Raw genomic sequence first — 17,959 nt, 5'->3', positions numbered from 1 at the left:
ATGGCTAATATTACACACATAGATCTTTTTGCCACTGCAGTGCATGCACACTAATAGAAGTTCCCTGTGAAGATCTAAATCTTTGGAATTCTCATGGGTACCTGTTTAGAGAAATGCAGCAGCTTATATCTGTTTCTAAAGTAGTCTTGTAACTCTTCAGGTGATAAAGTTATTTGTTTTGTTTTGCTTTCCTTGTAGACCAAGTGATGGAAAAATAGAAGATTTATCTTGTAATATTGAAGTTGCAGAGTTCCTGGATATTGAAGAGAATATCTGGTCTCCCAGGTTTGGATTAAAGGGCAAGATTGATGTTACAGTTGGTGTGAAAATACATCGCAAGTCTGGAACGCAATATAAGATAATGCCATTGGAGCTTAAAACTGGCAAGGAATCTAACTCCATAGAACACAGAAGTCAGGTAGAAATGTTTAAATGTTCAGCATACACAATTGTCATATACTTGTTTGCACTTCATCTAATAAATGATGGCTGAACCAGTTTATATGTAATATAATTAGGTATTATGGATGGCTTATCATGATCTCAAACCTGTATTTATGAATGAGGAATTGAGGAATGTGGAAGTGTTTACAAACTACCACCTTCAAGCAAAGGTTCAGATTTCCATAAGGGAGCGAGGAGGTAATCTCAATGAGTAGCCCCAAGGGAAGAAACCAGGATCGTTGTGTGGAGATTGTATCTTTGACCTGCAAAACCTCCCACAAAGGCTCTAGGGAAGAGAGAATATTAGCTTGAAATTGTGTTATCTTTCAAGAGATTTCTGCAGGGCTGGATGGGTAACTATTCATTCCTCCGTAGCTAATACCTCAGAGAGGCCTCTTCAGGGTCCAGAGATGGGGAGGTATAATATTGTAGAGGTGACTGAGTTATGGGTATTTACTTCCTGCATCACCAACTAAATAAGCAATTCTCAAATTTCAACTTTTTTAGAGATTTTTCTTATGGAAGAAATCTTTAATGGAAAAACATCAATTAGATTACAAGCATTTATTCTTTGTAATCTTGTTGGCAATGATAAAGCTGCTTATCTGTACAACCTTAACATATTCACATGACTTATGCAATTTAGGTAAATATCAAAATACACTTTAATACATTTTTTAAATGTCTTCAGGTTATTCTGTACACCTTGTTGAACCAAGAACGAAGAGCGGATCCTGAAGCTGGATTTCTTCTTTACCTTAAAACTGGCAATATGTATCCTGTGTCTGGCAATCGAATGGATAGGAGAGGTGGTTTTTCCCAGAAACAGTGCTTAACTATCGTAAATTCTAAGAGGTTTTTTCCACATTAACAGTTACTACATTGTTCTCTCTTGAAAATATTTATACTGGTTGATGTACCACTTCCAGGAACTAGTAAACAGTGTTGAGATAAGTTCTTTGTTTTGACAAGAATGCTTAATCTTCCTGGAATAATTTTGGATATAAAAAAATGTACACAACACCAAAAATATCTTTATGATGAATACTGTTTGTGCTGTGTACGTGCCCATTGCTTGGAGCCCCAAATCAATTAATAAATATTCACTTTTTTTCCTGTTTCTAACTCTGAAAGACTAGTTCACATTTCTTTTCTTTTTTTCCTTTACAGAATTACTAAAGCTAAGAAATCAACTGGCCTCTTACTTATTCCACAGTATGTGTAAATCTGCCCTGGGAAATAAGCAAACACAACTTGCCTCTTTGCCTCCTGTAATTGATGATAGTCGGGCCTGTAAATATTGCTCACAAATGCACAACTGCTTTCTTTATAGCAGGTAAAAGAAACTTTCAGACTTTGGATAGTAAACACTTAATTTGTTTTTTTTTAAAAAAAAAAAACTAAATGGTTTTGGATTTTCTGTGGTGATTTCACAGTGTTGATTAACACTTGCCCTTGGTATGCAATGACTTTCTCCAAAGATAAGCATTGTTCCATTGATTCCTCCCCAGCCTTGACAATTTAAGAACCTGTTCCTACAGAGGCTTACCCAACTATTTATCTTTACACTCTGTGAGTAGTCCCACTGAAGTCATATACCCAAACCTTTGCAGGGTTGGGGTCTAAATTTGTGATTCTCTTAAGGCTTGCCTACACAGGGAATTGACTATCATAGCTATAAGAGGAATAATTACACCAGAATGGCATCCACACAGAGAGTTATGCTGCCATAACTATACTGATATAATTATTCTGCTAGAGCTATGCTCGAAAAATTTACCACATAGACAGACCCTTAGTTACTGTTTAGTGCATCCAACTTCTGAAATTTTTCTGCACTTAGTTTTAAAAGTTGAATTTTTAATAACAAACTTTGATTTTTCTTTTGCCGGTCCAACGATATTGAACTTTATATTTTTGTTTTATCATGATAAAAGAATACAATTAAAGGCAGTCTCAAAGATATTAAATGGGTTTTCAATAAATTAACTTTTATTAATTATAATACAGTAATTCATTTGTATATCATATTTAAAAAATTCAGATTATTTACATTATTTATAAGTGTTGGGTGTAAGAGAGTACCCCTAAACATAGTGGCCAAAATTGTATGCCTAAAATTATATGGTGGGGAGATCTGGGCCCACTTGCCTACATACTGTTTTCTAAATTTAAATCACCTGTGCCCCTGTGATATTTTCCTTTTTAAAGTCCGTCTTGTAGTATCCTCCAATAAAGACCATCTTAAAGCTGCCTGAAGTTTTTAGTTAGGTTAAAAATTGTTTCCTTTCAGAAGTGTTGTTTTCATACATGACACTATACCAAAAAGTCTACAGGTATTGCACTTGAAACAGTTGTTGGGGTGAGTCCATTATGTATGCTATGTAATTATATATGTACATTAAATAAGATAAGGGGATTTCGCATTCATAAGACAAAATGATGCTATATTGATAAATATAGTCTTCAGAATCTTTACACAGCCGTGGCTCATTTTGTAAATAGAGATAGCGTTCTTTATGTAGAGGACAGAGAATATTATGCTTGAATTATTTGGAAAAAAAACAAAAAAAAAGTCAACTTTTCATCGGTGGACACTCCAAATTATTACCGGGGACATCCAGTCACTAATATGAAAGTACTAATGTAAATAAGGGGTGTAGGAACAGGTTCTGTATTTGGAATTTCATGCTCACATGTAAAGATTTGGAATAGGATGCTTTTCCCCTAGGTTTGATTTGTTCAAATAGATATTTTCATTTAGCTTTTGTATTTTACCTTATGGAATTTAGTAAGCATATGTAGTCTTAAAAGAAGATGACTTTTCCTTTTTTTAACTTGATGCTTGTGTCTATTTTTAGAGCTGTAGAGCAACAGATGGACAATGTCCTTATTCCTCTTGCTGTGGTACCCATTATTGAAAAAGAGACCCAGCATCTGAAACTGTCTCACTTACAGTATTTCAGCCTGTGGTATCTGATGTTAACCTTGGAGTCACAGTGTGGAGAGGGCAAAAAAGGACGTAAAAATATATGGCTGATGCCTGCTTCAGAAAGGTAAGATGGAAGTGAGGGCATTGTCTGTGGACAGCTCTTACCTGCTTGGTTTCTTGTAACTCATTGTGTCTCCTGCAAGAGACAAGATCTTTCTTTCAATCCTTGGGTAAATATTCTGATTATACAGTTACTTGAGATAGCAGGAAGTGCTAGTTCGTGTGTGTGGGGGTGTCTATCAAAAGCATTGGGCTAGTACATCTGGTGGTATGGTATCACCAACCGGTTAGGTACCTTCTTGGGGGAAGGAGGGGAACCATAAAAGGACCCTGGAAGATGATGATAAATTGTGCCTTATCTTCATTCTTATAAAATAAGATCACAATACTTTTACTAGCCTCACCTCCCTTATGTGTGCAGCTGGATGTTGTCTGCCATCCCAGCGCCTTGCGCTGCCTCTCTGAATCAAGGCTCTTGACAGGCTGTATTCTGTTCTGTGCCATATTGCTAGTACAGGCTGCTCCATAGGTGGCTGAAAGTGGACTGAGGGTTCATGGTAGTGCATCATTTCCTATTAAAATCTCACTAGGAGCCATGCATAACTTTATTGGTGAAATGCAGTAAGAGATTGTTTCAGTGAAGCATGGGCAGTAAGATTTACGTTGTACTACTGAAGCGCTAAAAGCCAAACTTACATTATAGTGCAATTCAACCTTTTATGTTTCAGAATTTAATACTTTGACTTATCTTGAGTAATCTCCACTGTGTTGAGAATCTGTAGACCACTTATCTGGGAGTTTCACAAAACAAGCAATGTACTTTTGTTTTGAAGCCCACATATGCTTGCTTCCAGTTTTATCGCATTCCCTTTTGGGAAACAACATCTGATAGGGTAGGATAGAAATGTATAGTATTCATAGATTTCTTTTTAAGGCTAGAAGAGACCATTATCATCTAGACTGACCTGCATAACACACACCATAGAATTTCACCAATTAATTCCTGCTTCGATCCCATAACTTATGGTTGTGATAGAATATATATTTTAGAAAGATATCCAGTCTTGAATTGATCAGGGCTTTGGAATGTAGCTAGTACATTTATCTTGGGAAGAAAAAGACAGCCAATATAGTGGAAAAAAAACTACTCTAAGACCTAAAATGAATTACTATTAAATCTTAAACTGATAGAAAGCTACTTCTAGAAAATTACTCAAGGCAGCTTACACTTTTACTTTTAATGTGTTCATAGAGAAAAGGCTGGAGACTGCATTGGAAATGTGATCAGAGTTGAACATGTGCAGGAAGTTTCTGATGGACAATATCTACATTATTTCCAGCGTAAAAATGGTACCATGCCTGGAACAAACCTGTTGGTAGGAGATAGAGTTGTTGTGAGTGGAGAGAAGACATTACTTGGCTTGTCTGCTGGCTATGTTAAAGAGGTCAACGTGACAAGTATTTCCTGTTTATTGGACAGGTAATACAAACAGAAAAATATGGCTGTTCGAAAGGAAGTGTGTGTGCGCTTTTTTTACAATATAAAATTAAGCACACTTTGTTAATGTCCACCATCATAAAAAAACAAAAGCCCCATACTAAATTCAAATTGCAAAACTTGGGCTAGGCCTGAGAACATGTGTGCGTTGTGTTTTTCCCAGGGAGTTGTCCACCAATTACCTAGGCTGTTAGCTAATAAGCAAAATATTACAGCATGTTTCCAAGCTCCGTCTATTTATGACAGCAAAATGAAATGCTATTCATAGACTCTGTGGATCTTTATATTATTATCATCCTTTCTTCCTTGAATGCAGTGGTGTTGGAATAATTTTTATAGTGGGAATGCTGAAAGCCATTGAACGAAACTATAGACTCTATATATGATGGAAACCACTTCAAGCCAGAAGGTGCTGCCACACCTCCAGTACTCCTAGTTCCAGCACCCTTGCTTGAATGCTTTCATCACCAGTGAAATGGGTACTACTGCTGATTTAAATGATCAGGCTTCAGAGTTCTCACCTTGCTGACATGAACAGGGGTAGTTTTATTCCTTCTTGGAGCTATTGTTTCAGGCTGCCTGCATACATCAGGCAATGTTACTAACAACAATGCTGTAGGATGTTAATAAGCAGATGTGGAAGCAAAGGCAATTGTATTCCTGCTTATTATTCTTATTATGTCTTTCAGGAACTTATCTAAACTCCCTAAGGACACTATATTTAGGTTAGATCATGAAGAAGGAATTTCTGGTATTGATGCCCCCTTAAGAAATCTTTCTAAGCTGATGGAGAATTCTTCTGCCAGGTTTGTAGAATTGAATTGTTTTCAGATCTTGTTTAGTGATTGTATAAATGTTCTCACTGATCGTAATGTGGTCTAATTCCTTTTTTTCTCCCTAGTGAAAAGCTTCGTAACTTAATAATTGACTTCCACAAACCACAGTTCATCCAGCACTTGAGCTCTGTTCTTCCTCCTGAAGCAAAGGAAACTGTTGCAAACATTTTAAAGGGTACAAATTATATTTAACTCATAGCAGCTTAAATTATTCTTTATTTTTTGTGGGAATTCTTATATGCATTGACTGATATAATTAATCTGTTTAGAAATATACACCTCAATTGCAAAGCACCTGGCACCTTACATCAATAAAATGTGAGCCTTTCCACTTTAAGGTTCAGATCTGAGCAACTCCAACTTGCCCTTATTTCTACTATTAAATTAGTCCTAAACCAGTAAAAAGGTATGCATTTCTTGTGCATTTAAGCTCTTTAGTTTCTTCCTCTTACTGACTATTGGAGGGAGCAGGTTCAAGAGAGATTTACCTTTCACTAAAACATTCTATGGGTTGGTAAAAGGGTGTTAACTGTGAGAACAAACAACAAAAATGACCCTTCAGAGTAGCAGCCGTGTTAGTCTGTATTCACAAAAAGAAAAGAAGTACTTGTGGCACCTTCACTGTACAGTTCACTGTAGCTCACGAAAGCTTATGCTTAAATAAATTGATTAGTCTCTAAGGTGCCACAAGTACTCCTTTTCTTTTTAAAAATGACCCTGTAGATTCTAATTTCTATAGGGGGCGGCAGAGAGAGAGAGAGAATCATCTCAGGCTTTCTAGCGCAGAGGTGGGCAAACTATGGCTCGTGGGTCACGTCTGGCCCGCAGGACCCTCCTGCCCAGCCCCTGAGCTCCTGGCCCAGGAGGCTAGCCCCCGGCACCTACCCCAGTGTCTCCCCGCCCCCACAGCCTCAGCGCACTGCTGGCGCAATGCACTGGGCGGCCGGGCAATGCAGTTGCAGAGCCGTGGCCTGACCCGGTGCTCTGGGCAGCGTGACTGTAGTGCCGTCAGCCACCGGCGCTCCAGGCAGCATGGTAAGGGGGCAGGGGAGTTGGGGGTGGTGGTCAGGGGGCGGGAGGGTGGATAGGGGTCGGGGCGGTCAGAGGGTGGGGAACAGGAGGGTTGGATGAGGCAGGGGTCCGGGGGTGGGGGCAGTCGGGACAGGGAGAAGCGGTGGTTGGATGGGACAGGGTTCCCAGGGGGCTGGTCAGGAATGGGGGGGGGAGGGGGGGGTTGGATGGGGTGGCGGGAGGGAAGTTGGGGTGGGGGTGGTCAGAGGACAGGGAGCAGGGGGTGGTGGATGGGGTAGGAATCCCGGGGGGGTAGTCAGGGAGCAGGGGGTGGTGGATGGAGTAGGAGTTCTGGGGGGGGGCCATCAGGGGGTGGGGAGGGGCGGTATCAGATAGGAGGTGGGGGCCAGGCCATGCCTGGCTGTTTGGGGAGACACAGCCTCCCTTAACCAGCCCTCCACATGTCTTGGAAACCCAATGTGGCCTTCAGGCCAAAAAGTTTGCCCGCCCCTGTTCTAGATCGTAACCAGCACTGGAAGCAAATTATGTAGCCACTGTGAAACACTGAGGTAGTGTTATGTACTTATAGCAGTCTGTCCGCCCGCGCTCCCCTCCCTCCATTATCTGTAGTGTCCAGGTGTTTTTCAGGCGTTGCCCTAGATGCAGTACCTTGTAGTAATCTAGTCTAGAGGCTAAAAAAATTGTTGTGTAAGGTCTGCATCAGATAGGAATGGGTACAGCCTCCTGGCTGACGGCAAAAGGGGTAGGGGGAACAGAAGGAAGAAGAGCTGTGTGTACTTGAGAATTCAGAAGTAGTAATGAGTAAAAAGTGACTCTAAGACTGCAAAACACACTGATCAAGGTTGAAGATCATGACTTCTAGTAGAAAGTGCACTTGTAACATGTACCTATTAGTTTAAACATTTCTTCCTGCTTATCTCTTTCAACTGAGGCTTTGTCTACACTACCGTGCTTTTAGAGACAGGGCTGTGCCACTACAGCTGTGCCGCTAAAAGGTGTGCAGTGTAGCTGTTTGTAGAAGGAGAAAGCTCTCTTGCTGGGGAAAAAAAAACAAACAACTTGGACCCCCCCACTCCCCTTTCCCCGGATGAGCGACAGCAGGAGAGCGCTCCTGCTGACAAAGCGCTGTTCACACTGGCACTTTTCGTTGGTAAAACTTTTGTCATTTGGGGGTTTGTTTTTTTGTTTAACGCCCCTGAACAACAAAAGTTTTGCTGATCAAGTTCCAGTGTAGGCAAAGCCTGAGTTTTAACTTAGGCTGGGGAGCTTGCATCTGTTCTCTACTGGGAAAGTGAACCCTGTTCTAATGTCTCACTTAAATAGCAAGATGCTCTGGCCTGCATCTTTTTATCTAGAAATATTTTTATCTGAAAATTTTTATCTAGTTCAGGTTGCATATAGGATTAACTACAAGTATTTAACTTTTTTTCTTTTTCTAATTAAAGGTCTGAATAAGCCTCAGAAACAGGCAATGAAACAAGTGCTACTTTCAAAAGATTACACGCTCATTGTGGGTATGCCTGGAACAGGAAAAACTACTACAATATGTGCTCTAGTAAGACCATAATGTGACCTAATGTTAGAAGTAAATTGTTAATTTAAAAGCTTGGAGGGCAAACATCAAATAAGCTGTATATGAGGTGTCCTCTTCACAATTAAGGTTTATACAGGACTGCTGTCTGTGTCATTTACATTGAAATAAATATGGAGCCAGCTTTATGATAAAGAACATTAGCATTAGTAGAATGACAAAATGTATCCTTCAGGTCCAGTGGGGCGTGGGGGTGTGTGTATGTGGTTTTTTTCATTACCCCTGGAGGTGGGTGATGACATTGATCACTTTACAATGTTTTAATGGTGTTAAAATACTTTGGCACCAGACTACAATAAAATCTTCCAATTTTGAAGCAGATCTGAGGTTTGGAAACAAGCACTTCATTAGCAGTAGTTCTGGTGTGGGACCCAAGGTTTGTCTGCACTGGGATATTAAGTGCTGGCGTACCTGTATTAGTGCAAACTCCTAATGTTGGCCTGATTTACACTGGTGAAGCTTATCCCGTACAAATTGTGCTGCACTGGTTAGAGACAGAGAGTTTACGCTGATGGGTAAAATTCCAGTGTAGACAAGGACCTGCTTGGGAATCTTTGTCCCCTCATCTGACTTTTTGGCTTCCTAGGTCCAACACCAATTTAGAAAAATGTAGACTAATTTATCCTTTTTAGAAAGGAATTACTGATTCCTATGTTCATGATAATATCTGGGTTTTTTCTTTTTTCTCTCCTTGCTACTACTCCTATTTTAGGTAAGAATTCTTTATGCCTGTGGCTTCAGCGTTCTGCTGACAAGTTTTACACACACTGCTGTTGACAACATCCTGCTGAAGTTAGCCAGGTTTAAAGTAGGATTTTTGCGCTTGGGGCGAGCTCAGAAGGTTCATCCAGACATACGGAAGTTTACAGAGGAAGAAATTTGCAGATCCAAATCAATTAAATCTATAACTCATTTGGAGGAACTCTATAACAATCAAGTAAGAAGAATAATGTTCAGTAGTCCTGCAACATATTCAGGGTAATATAAATGAGTGTATACAAATATAATTTGTACCCTTTAAATGTACAAATGCTGTACAGAGACCAAACTTACCTCAGAAGTGTCTGCGTGGCTCAGTGATCAGAAATGAGATCCTCAATTTCTGTCACTAATTCAAGTTTGGCCATTGTCTATTGTGAATCAGGTTACCATCTGAGTGGGGTTTTTTTTGGGGAGTGTGTGTGAAAAGGGGGGCATTTCTCTTGCTCGTGTGAAATGAAATGAGCTGGTTAGTCATGGTTTGCTTCTATTTGATGTCCTATTTGTAGAATAGTAGTGCCTGAAGATCTTTGACTGCGACCCCATTGTGTTAGACTAATACAATAAATATATATACACTTACGTACCACTAGGACTGTCATTGCCCCAGAGAGCTTACAGGAAGTGTTTACATCACAAAAAACTCCATTAGTTGTCTTGTTGGTAGGCTCCGCAAGGAAGCAGAGGACTGAATTGATATGGGAAGTGGCTTACGTTTTTATCTTTGATCACTTCAGTCAGCATTCAGTTAAGGCACGTGAGTTGGGGTGAGGAAGATTGCACTGCCATCACCATGTCTGTATATAATCTAGAGAACAGGGATACTGACACTTCCTGGAGGTACCCAGAGTTGATGCACTTTGCTACCACCTGCCCTTAGTGTGAAGAAGTCTTGTTTGTGCCTGCCATGGATCAGCACTCCCTTCCCCCCAAGCCACTGGCAACAGAAACACTCCCCTTGAGGCCCCACTATCAAGCCCTCCGAGTGTGTCCTTAGAATGTTCGGCCCCTGGTCCATTGGACACTTGCAGCATATTCCAAAGAAACAGTACACCCCAATTTACCAGTTCTACCTCAGATTATTGCTCTGCTTAACTAACAGCACTTACGTTTGATTTAATGGTAAATAAATCTGTTTATTTCACAAAGCATAGCAATTAAAGTAATACGAAGCAGAAATTTTGGAAACAAATGGTTACATACAAAAAATAACATACATTCTGAGCCTAGACTTGATTAACAAGATACTCTACTAGACATGAGACTATCGCTCACCCAAAATCCTTGCAGCGTTACATAGCCAGCTGGCTGTGACCCTTGTTTCATGAGACAATCCTGCTATAAGTTTGCCTCATAGATGAAAGATTCAGTGTCTTGGGTTGCACTCCAACTTATACAGGATCAATCTTTTGTCTTGATTCATAAGCAGGATGCCCCATTACTGTTTTTCTTCCTGTAGATTTCCTCTTGTAAAATTCACAATATCTCAATGCGCCTCTTTCTCAATATGCAAATAGGCATACAGTGTACTGTAGGTATATAATAGTCAAGTGGCCAGACAGTGAGATAGATGTCTTTTGCCTTCTGCCTGAAGGGAATATCTCTGAGGTAGTCATTGCCTGGTGACCTGCCTTAGCTCTACAACTTTAAGAGCATTGTTTTCAGGATAGATATCAAACTTCTTAAATATTAGCCATACATATATTTTGTCAATGATTGTGACCACCAACTTGCTCAACAAAAGATCTCCGATGCCACCTTTTGGTCAACTATTATGCAGATATCTGACTCGGGGGATCCCTGTACAACCTATGCACCCCTGTACCTCCTGCCAGTTAACACCAAGTGATCTCTGTCACAGACACCAGTCTCCAGGGCAGTCAGTCCAGCACTAGGTATAGTCTAAGCTCCATATTTGTTAATTAAATTTAACTTTAAAAATAGCATCCTAAACACTTGGCAGGAATGAATCATGAACTGTATGCTAGTCTCTACAATATGCTGCTTTAGTTCTGGAATATAAAGTTTTTGGATTATATTTTACTTTTTAAAAAAAAAAATGTAGCTTTATTTGATTAGAGGTCACAGACTTATTAATGTAGAAATTGTATTTAAAATATGAAATGGGAACGGGGAAGAAAATGCCTTTTTATCTGTAAGATATGTCCAAATTTTCAGCCAGTAGTTGCAACAACGTGCATGGGAGTAAACCATCCAATTTTTGCTCGGAAACTGTTTGACTTCTGCATAGTGGATGAGGCTTCTCAAATAAGCCAGCCAATCTGCCTGGGGCCACTCTTCTATTCACATAGGTTTGTGCTGGTAGGGGACCATCAACAGCTACCTCCACTTGTACACCACACAGAAGCAAGGTAAGATAAAATGCTACTGGAAAAACATAAAATGTGTGTGGTGTTAGGACAACAAGTGGACTTTCAAGGCACTGACTTGCACATCTGATTTTGTAACAGAGATCTTGGCATGAGTGAAAGTTTGTTTAAGAGACTGGAACAAAACAAGAATGCTGTTGTCCAGTTAACTGTGCAGTACAGAATGAATAGGTATTTACAACTATTTATGTCAGTTACTAGTGATTGAAATTTACATTAAAAAAAAATCTATAAGACATGAAACTGCTTTTTGTTTTTAAACTCCATAGTAAAATTATGTCATTAAGTAACAAGTTGGTGTATGAAGGCAAACTGGAATGTGGCTCGGAGAAAGTGTCAAAAGCCACTGTTATCCTGCCAAACTTAAAAAACTTGAAGTTGGAGCTGGAATTATTTGCAGATTCTTCAGAAACATGGTTGAAAGAAACATTTGAGCCAAACAATCCTGTGTGTTTTCTTAACACAGAGAAGGTAAACTTTGCTTGCATACTTCCCTTTATCGTCATGCTATCCTGCCTTCAAAATACTGTTATTTTTATTTTGATGTTTGTAGCCCATATTTGCAATATAGTTAAATTGTTTAAAGTTAAAATTCTTATGGCTTTTCCTTATCAACCTTGTATAACTTAGAGTATAGGCAATGGTATGTAGTCTTGAAAAGGGCTCTTCCAACTGTATGCAAAGTGTTCCGAACTTCAAGTGCTGCATTAACTGAAATGTAGCCAAAAGACATTCTCATCCTTGTTGTTTGCTTACACTGTACAGCTACTGCTATAAGCACCACACTTCATGGTATACAGGCAAAAAGTCAGTTCAGAAGTCTGATCATAGGCTATCTCGAAATGTTTAGCATCCAGCATCTTTAACATTATGAAAAATCTTTGTGTTTTTGTTTCTTGAACTGTACTAACTTCATTAATATTGAGCTAAATCCTGCACTTTGTTACAAGAATGCAACATCAGTGACATTACTGGAAGTTGTGAATGTGTAACCAAATAGTATCCCTTTCTAACCCTTAGCAAATTGTTTCTGAAGGTTTTCCATGGGGCAGATATGAGTTGCTTAGTGCAGGAGGATGAATGTTTCCAGCAGCAAGGCAGATTGTGACACTCTGGTTTTAGGAAATTCTTCACAAAATCTTTCTCTTTGGATTGTACCCTCTACATAATCTGCCTTGCTGTTCTGTACCTGACCCTGGGCTGGAAGCTAACTTGCAGGACGGAGTGAATTACTTTTGGAATGTGTGATGATCATTCAGGGGGACTGGAGATGGAATGATCTCCAGGGAAGGAAGGCAGCTGGAATGGAGCACTTCAGTGGTTGTGGGACGACGAGGATGAGTGTTGTGGGCAGAGAACTTTGTGCTCTATCCATTATGCCACACTGCCTAAGGCTATGTCTACACTGCAAAATAAAATGACCCCCAATGAAGGGTGGTAGCTTTGTTGGTTGGAGAGCTCTCCCCAGCCCGACAAAGCATTGTTGACACCAGCACTTTTCATTGGTAAAACTTTTGTCGGTCAGCGTGTGGTGTGTGGTTTTGTTTTGTTTTTGTTTTCCCCACACCCCAACTGACAAAAGTTTTACTGACGAAAGTGCAATGTAGGTATAGCCTAAGCCCTGTAACGGAGGCAGGAGGGTGTAGTGGTTAGAGCAGGTTATTGGGAGTTGAGGACTTTAGAGTTTCTCATCTCTAGAAATGATTTTAGTCCCTTCCATATCACTCTACAATGGCTTTGCCAGTCTCCATGGCAATTGAAGGAAGTACAGATCTTTCCTCTGAGCCAGGGCTTGGTCGACTACCCCTCAAAGAACTCTCCAGAATTTCCAGCCTCCAAGCAGCACAGACAGCAGACTCCAGATCTCCCTTCGTAGCACTTTCACAGGATCTTGTCCATGTCCCCTTCTCTGGCTGGCTGCCTGCCAGAAAGATTTAACTAATTGTATCTCAATTTCTTCATTGGCTTTAAGGATTTTATTAACTGTTAAAGAATATTTTTTGTTTGGCTTTCTGAGGAGAGTGTGAAGGTACAGCACCTCTCCTTCCCTCTTCTATGCCATTTCTGAAGGCTGCTGGAACTCTGCTTCAAGATGGCATGTGGTCAGTCTCCATGCTAAGATGGTTGAGTTCCTTTTTAATTGTACATGAGTATATTGAATCCTCCCCCCAGTGGTAGTTTACTGCTTTCTACCCAGGGTTGTTTTTTCCTGACTGTTGCTTGCTTCTCAAGTAGTTTGAAAGAAAGAAGGTTTTCCTCCAGGAAATTCCTAAATTTCATTTATGCAGCCTAGTGTCTCCCACAATTCTGTGAAATCTGGGCTGTTACCCTACCTTCTACAGTTCTGGAGATAGTTCAGCATCACAGTGTAGCCTGTGTTGTCCGTGCCTCCAGAACTCCTGTTTCTGTGGCAGCTGTTAGCAGTGGTTTGCTTTGCTGCTGACCAATTCCTTTGCTAACTTTGATTCTTAGTATGTTTTCAGGAGTAGTAAACTTCTCCTTTCCTGGATCAGGTAATTGGCAGCATGGTGGCCTCAGCTACCTGGATCTGCCTGCAAAGCACCTTCCTTCTGACACAACCTGCTGCCCCTCAGGCAATAGGAGAGCTGTCCTAGAAACATAAGGCTAAATAAAAGCAGACCTCTATATTGAGACAGCATTTACAGTCTCTTCGGAGAGCAAATTATTCCACTCCTATTTGTAGCCATTTGACCCGGAGGAGCTGCAACTTCAATGCAGAAAAGCCTGATCAGGAGCTTCTGAGCATTTTGGGGAGAGAATCTAAGGACAAGGTTGGTGCTGTCTGCCTAGCTCTTGGGGGTAAATTCTGCAAAAGACCCAGAAGGAAAAGCCCTTTTAGAATCCTTGAAGTCTCTTTCCTTAGCCCAAGATCCTGAAGGGGGTCCACAGCTCCTCCCAAGACGGATCTGGGGATTCCTATGAACAGACCCCATCCCCCATGCAAAGGGACTAGAGACCCAAAAGGGAGGACACAGAGATACATCTAGAGGATTCCAGGCTCTTGATAAAAAGGGCCGCAAGAGACCTTACCCCAGCCACAACAATGCAGGAAACCCAGCAGAACAGGCAAAAAGAGCCAAAAACAAAGGAAGCATAAAAAGGAAAAAAAAAAATCTAAATTTCATCCTCTGGCACTCCTCCTCCTCTATTAAGGGAGAATTTTCTGATTCAGGCTTTGAGCAGAACAAGGAGAAAAAACAGCCAAGGTTTTTTCTCCAAGCTGAATTTGCTACTGTGTGCAGGAAAATGGCATCTGCTGTACAGCTCCAACCAGATGAGAATTCAAAGAGTGAATACCTGCCAGGGAAATCCCCACCTCAGAAAGCAAATTCCCATGCACCCTTCCTTTTGAAGATGTAATCAGGGATTAATGGGAACATCTTGATAAGGGAAAGCATACAAGCAAAACATGCACTTAGCATTTTTTACAGTATTGATCAGAAATACCAAAGGTAGAGACTACCCTTAGGAGTTTTTGGTTTTCTCAGCTGTTCTTAGCATCCATGGATGCTTTCTGTTTAGCAAGAGCTGCAGTAGCCTGACTAAACTACCTAAAGGCCCTGGATGACCAGGATCATCCTGACTTCAGGACTATCCTTAAGAGACTGTCCTTGGTAAGTGCTAGTTGCAGATGGCTCAGAGAACACAATGAGGTTCTCAGCCAGGGACATGGCATCCAGATCAGCAACCCGGTCCGTTTTTATGCACTTGGATAGCAGATGGCCACTCCAAACAAATCCAGAAGTCTTGCACATGATCTTACAGACACTTGGCCTCCCATCTGTGGATCTGTTCACCAGGAACAGAAAGCTTGACACAGTATTTTGCAAGAGAAACAATTTATAGATTAGTAGGTACAGATGCTCTTTCACACAAGTGGCTGAAGCGCTTTCTTTATGCGTTCCCACAACTTCTGCTTGCAGAAAGGGTGATTGAGAAGATAAAATGAAAGGAAGCAAAGTTGATCGTTCTACCGCCACACTTGCCAAGCAGGTAATAGTTTTCAGATTTGGAGACTTGGCATTGGAACCTAACCCTGCAGTATCAACCAGTGAGTCCACAAATCCTTCACCAAGGTTCTAGTCTCTATTCAAATACAAGTTGCCTCCAAGTGACAACGGAGCTATTGAGAGGAAAGCATTAAGTGCACGCTGTTTATCCTCCAAGATGAAGCAGGACTGTACTGGCTTCCACGTGGACTTCCTTGCTAAAGGGCTACTCCTCCATCTGGGCATGGTTTAGCTCATGGTGCCAAGCAGACAGAAATCCCAAGGACCCTGGAATTTCACCTATTCTAGATTTCCTTCAGAACAGTATGGGCAAGGGACTGTTGCCCAACACTGGAGAATGTTAGTTGTCAGATTTAAGCAGAGTCTTAACACACTGTGTCCTTGGGCTCCTCAGCTGAAAGTTTGCAGGCTGCAAGATTTCTCAGAGTAGCCAAACTGGCTACACCTGCAGACAGACCAAGCTACCTAGGTGGGATTTTACCACTGGTGCTAAAATCCCTAACCACCTATCCATTTGAACTGTTTGGCCTTTCTAGTTTAAGAAACCTTGCTTCTTGGTTGCTAGCATGTCTGCTAGATGTGTCTTGGATTTGGCAGCTCAGGAACCATACTGTGTCCCCCATGATAACAAGGTGGTTGTAAGGACTCCAGAATTTTTCTTACCAAAGGTGAATTCCTCTTTTAATTCTAGATGTCCCAGGAAATGAGCTTCTCATCATTTTTGTCCAAAACAGAAAAGGTGTGGTATAATCTAGATATACTTAGAACACCAAAGATCTACCCTCAGGTGCACTGAATCATTGAGAAGATCAGGCTCCTTGTTCATGTTCTTTCACCTGGAGTTCCAAGGCCTTCAGGCATCCAAACTATTCCTGGCCAGATGGATTAAATTGTTATGCATTGTAGTGACACAAAAGGCACCAGGTAAACCTGTTCTTGAAGAGGTGGGTTTTAATTCTTTTGGGATCTCTAGCAACATCTTGAGCAGAATGATATGTGCCTCAACTGAGGAAACTTGCAGGACAGCAACATGGTGTTTTATCAACACCTTTATCAAACACTATAAGATGGACTTTCTAGCCTCTTCAGAGGCCTTCTTTGGCAGGAAGGTGCTGTATGTAGTGATCCAAACATAACTTGCCATTTTACTTTCAAGGGGAGACTTCTATATTTGTCTGTTTCTTTGTCTCTCCCTTACTACTTACTTTCCAAGCATCACAAAATTGTGGGAGATGCTTGGCTATGAAATAAAATTCCTTACCTAATTATCTTTTTGCTAGCAGCATCTCTTCCAATTTTGCCGTTGCTAATATGACTTCTATAGCCAAGAGGCAACATTTATTTTGTCTAGTTTGTGAACCAGGTAGCCTACTGTAGATAGTTCACTGCTTGGCATTAAGGTTATTGTTGATTATGTGCTAAGAATTTCTACACAGCTTTGGAATGACTCTTTTGGGCGGCAGCTGGAGAAGGGGGGCATGACCAGCATGGGCTGAACAATTTCCAAAACTGTAGAGAGTAAGGGTACAGCCCAGGTATCACAGAATTGTGTGAGATATTGCTAGAAGAAAGGAAATAAATAAGAAACTTTTCATTGTCAAAACTGTGTTGCAAGTGGCTTCAGTTGAAGAGTACTTACAAATTTTATTTCTAAAGCTGAAAAATACAATTATTCTGGAGAGTTCTTCCTGAGGGGTGATCCTAAGACCAGGTTCAGTTTAGAAACAAAAATGGTCTGCCTCCAGTTACCAGGGAGACAGAATCCCCACTGTAAAGATTAACATGGAAGTTCCTAGAAAGAAAAGTCAGATAAGACAGAATTTTCATTTTCTGTGACATTTGGACAAGCCACTTTGTGCTTCAGTTTCCCTGTTGTAAAACAGGGATAGAGCCACCTGGGTAAATTGCTTTGTGATTTTTAGGATGAAATGTGAGATTTGAATATAAGCAGTTTTACATGAGCAAGTGTAATACAATTTCACTGAACTAGTGAAAAAAATAACTTGTTGCATAGAATAGTCATTTGACTTTTTTATACAGGTTCCAGCACCAGAACAGGCAGAAAAAGGTGGTGTAAGTAACATGACAGAAGCCAAACTAGTACTCTTCCTCACCTCCTTCTTTATTAAGGTATCTTTCTTTTAATATGATGTCTGGAGGGAGGGCAAAATAATTGTACTTTTAACAATGGTATAAAACCACTGCAGAATGCAAACCTGCATGTTCAGGAATGAACTGGAACCTCAAGAGTAAACTGAAGGCTGGTTGAATGGCAGTCTGATGCATGGGTTAGAATTCAGGATCTCATTTTGTCTTCTGCCCCCAGCCTGGCTGGGCCTAGAGTGCATTTGAGGCAGCATGTTTGGTCCTTGAAGGAATGGGGAAA

At 40.7% G+C, this 17,959-nt stretch overlaps 1 protein-coding gene across 1 annotated transcript in view; it reads left to right on the top strand.

Annotated features, from left to right (window-relative positions):
* Window positions 1-17,959, top strand: part of DNA2 (DNA replication helicase/nuclease 2) — a 34,620-nt gene that overhangs the window by 11,302 nt on the left and 5,359 nt on the right. The window contains exons 6-18 of the mRNA XM_077822618.1: window positions 199-418; window positions 1,136-1,253; window positions 1,615-1,780; window positions 3,306-3,500; window positions 4,689-4,916; window positions 5,624-5,740; window positions 5,836-5,945; window positions 8,248-8,357; window positions 9,106-9,330; window positions 11,331-11,524; window positions 11,624-11,713; window positions 11,812-12,013; window positions 17,614-17,703. Of these exons, the coding sequence (XP_077678744.1) occupies window positions 199-418; window positions 1,136-1,253; window positions 1,615-1,780; window positions 3,306-3,500; window positions 4,689-4,916; window positions 5,624-5,740; window positions 5,836-5,945; window positions 8,248-8,357; window positions 9,106-9,330; window positions 11,331-11,524; window positions 11,624-11,713; window positions 11,812-12,013; window positions 17,614-17,703 (2,065 nt within the window). The remainder of the gene's footprint in view (window positions 1-198; window positions 419-1,135; window positions 1,254-1,614; window positions 1,781-3,305; window positions 3,501-4,688; window positions 4,917-5,623; window positions 5,741-5,835; window positions 5,946-8,247; window positions 8,358-9,105; window positions 9,331-11,330; window positions 11,525-11,623; window positions 11,714-11,811; window positions 12,014-17,613; window positions 17,704-17,959) is intronic.

The sequence above is a fragment of the Eretmochelys imbricata genome, chromosome 7 (assembly GCF_965152235.1).
Source record: "Eretmochelys imbricata isolate rEreImb1 chromosome 7, rEreImb1.hap1, whole genome shotgun sequence".
NCBI lineage: Eukaryota > Metazoa > Chordata > Testudines > Cheloniidae > Eretmochelys > Eretmochelys imbricata.
Note: the sequence above shows the minus strand (reverse complement) of the source record. Positions and strands in the feature narration are given on the sequence as shown.